Genomic DNA, 2,479 nt, shown 5'->3' with positions numbered 1-2,479 from the left:
GATCTATGTAATAGTGATGTACATAAAAAGTAGGACACCAGTGAAATGAAAAGACACTTATCATTAAATACATAGGCTGATCTGTGAAAGTTTTGGCCATCTTCTGTCCCTTTTACTATCGAATGCCTCCTTTCCTCTATTCTTTATATTCCTTCCTCTCTTCCTTTCTTTCCATCTGTGAGAAAAACTGCTAATTTGCGCAAATTATGCACATGGACAACACTGAGTGAAAAATAGGATATGCAGACAGTGAAAGCCACCATTTCAGAAGAAAAAAATCATAGAAAACATGTGAAATGTTGAGGTTAGATGTCAGGGTAATAACCTGACTTGCAGACAGGACATTACAAAATCCAAAATGCTATTATCACTGTTGGCAACAAAGGTCTTTTCTCTCAGAGTAAGAGGCAGATTGTTTGTCACTTGTATTAGAACTGTAATTTTGTATTACATTTTGCAAGATGAGGAATGTGAAAACAGAAGACTTGTGAAGACTAGAAAGAAATGAAGCCAGCATGCTCAGGTGAATGTGTAACATGAACAAGAACAATCGCCACCACCACCATTACTATTGTCATTTAGCATCTAATTTCCATGCTGGTATGTGTTAGATGGTTTGACAGGGATTAGTAAGCCAGAGAGCTGTAACAGGCTCCAGCCTGATTTAGCTTGGTTTTTACAGCTGGATGTCCTTCTTAATGTCAACCACTCCAAGAATGTAGTGGGTGCTTTTATATATCACCCACACAGGTGCTTTTTACATGTCACCAGCACTAGCCATGACTACGATGTTACTCGGCTCGACATTCCTTCTCAAGCACAGTAAATCATCAAAGGTCTCGATCACTTGTCATCACCACTGTGAGACTCAACATCTGAAGATCATATTTCACCACCTCATCTCATGTCGTCCTGAGTTTACCTCTTCCACAGGTTCTTTCCATATGCCCAATTATGCCCAATTTTTTTCTCATCAGCCTAAAGTTAAGTCAAATTTTGACAGCATTATAACCAACCAAGCTTCTTAAATCAAAAGCATTTTTCATTTCAAACTCACTTACCTTAGCTTTTGTGAACTATTTTAATGCTATTAAGTTTAAATACTTAATTAATTTCATACTTTATTTTATGCATAACTAGGATCAATTTCATTAAACAGATATACAAAATTAAACTTTAAGCTATAAGAATCAATTAAAGATATGATAATATTACTTACCACCTTTTTCATATGAAACGAAGTAAACTGTTAAAACACCTTTTACAGCTTCAACAGAAAGTGGTCGGTTTTGAGTACCACAAAATGTGCCAAGTAACAGTCCATTGTTCCTTGAACTACCATTAACAAAGTCTGGGATTCCATCATAGACATAAATAAAATCATCCTGAAAATATGGAGTGAGCTATATAGTATATGAATTTTTAAAAAAAACCTTACTAATATTTCAAAATAAGAAATATGAAAAAATGTTGCATACACATAATGTAGAGTATAATCAAAGGATAACAATGAATATAATTGCCACAAACACATCACATTTTTTTTACCATTTCAAAGAAATGTTATCGAAATTAACTTTTCAGTAAAAGTAATTTTATTTGTATGAATTCAGTCTAACACTTTCAATATTTATTACTTTCATTGTTATTTATGAGCAAAACAAATTAATCTAGAAATGAGTTTACATTGTTAATAGGAATTTCATATAACACAAAAGTACATCTCTGTCCAAAAGCTTTTAGGTTTCATTATTATACAACGCATTTTTATTAGTTAAACTGTTGAGAAAAGACAATACCCATCCTCAATGTAGGGTTGCCCAGGCTGGTGACATTAATATGGTTTATATTCAGTATGTGCAGATGTGGGTTAATGTCTATAACAAGTGCAGTAAGAAAGAAATTCTGGAGAGACTGAAAGAAATTCTGGAGTGGTAAAAAGCAAAGGGGTGAAGAGAGATAAAAGAGGAAGGTAAATAGGAAAAAGTACGATAAATATGGCATATACACCCATTACCCATTTTTCCATTTTCGATCTCATTGTTGTTTACATTAGACGCATTTGGATACAAAACATAACAAATCAGTGCTGGCTATAATTTCTATGCAAAATCTGTAGAGATAACCTTAACAAGTGATTTAATAGCATTGCTAATACAGAAGAACATAATATTGACTTATAAAACATTTAATATACTTTATAGTATACTAGCAGTATAACCCGACCTTGTCCGGGTGTGACTTATTATGCCATCTACGATAAGTCTTGCTAGCTGAAAATCAACTAAAAAAGAAAGCCTTACAACGAAAAAACCCTTATGATATAAATATGTTCATAATTCAAAAGACGATGAAATTAATAGGGAAAGTCTGAAGGCTGTTTTGCGTAAACTTATTAAGCGTACGTAAATTTCATCCGTGTAATTGGCTATAGAAATGCTTGTGCAAAACAACTTTTTGCGCTACCCTGATTATACAT

General features: G+C 33.3%; 1 protein-coding gene across 1 annotated transcript in view; it reads right to left on the bottom strand.

Annotated features, from left to right (window-relative positions):
• The window catches only part of LOC106877988 (multiple epidermal growth factor-like domains protein 8), a 575,983-nt gene that overhangs the window by 361,651 nt on the left and 211,853 nt on the right, over positions 1 to 2,479 (bottom strand). The window contains exon 13 of the mRNA XM_052968134.1: positions 1,220 to 1,385. Within this exon, the coding sequence (XP_052824094.1) occupies positions 1,220 to 1,385 (166 nt within the window). The remainder of the gene's footprint in view (positions 1 to 1,219; positions 1,386 to 2,479) is intronic.

Source organism: Octopus bimaculoides, chromosome 1 (assembly GCF_001194135.2).
Source record: "Octopus bimaculoides isolate UCB-OBI-ISO-001 chromosome 1, ASM119413v2, whole genome shotgun sequence".
Classification (NCBI taxonomy): Eukaryota; Metazoa; Mollusca; class Cephalopoda; order Octopoda; family Octopodidae; genus Octopus; species Octopus bimaculoides.
Note: the sequence above shows the minus strand (reverse complement) of the source record. Positions and strands in the feature narration are given on the sequence as shown.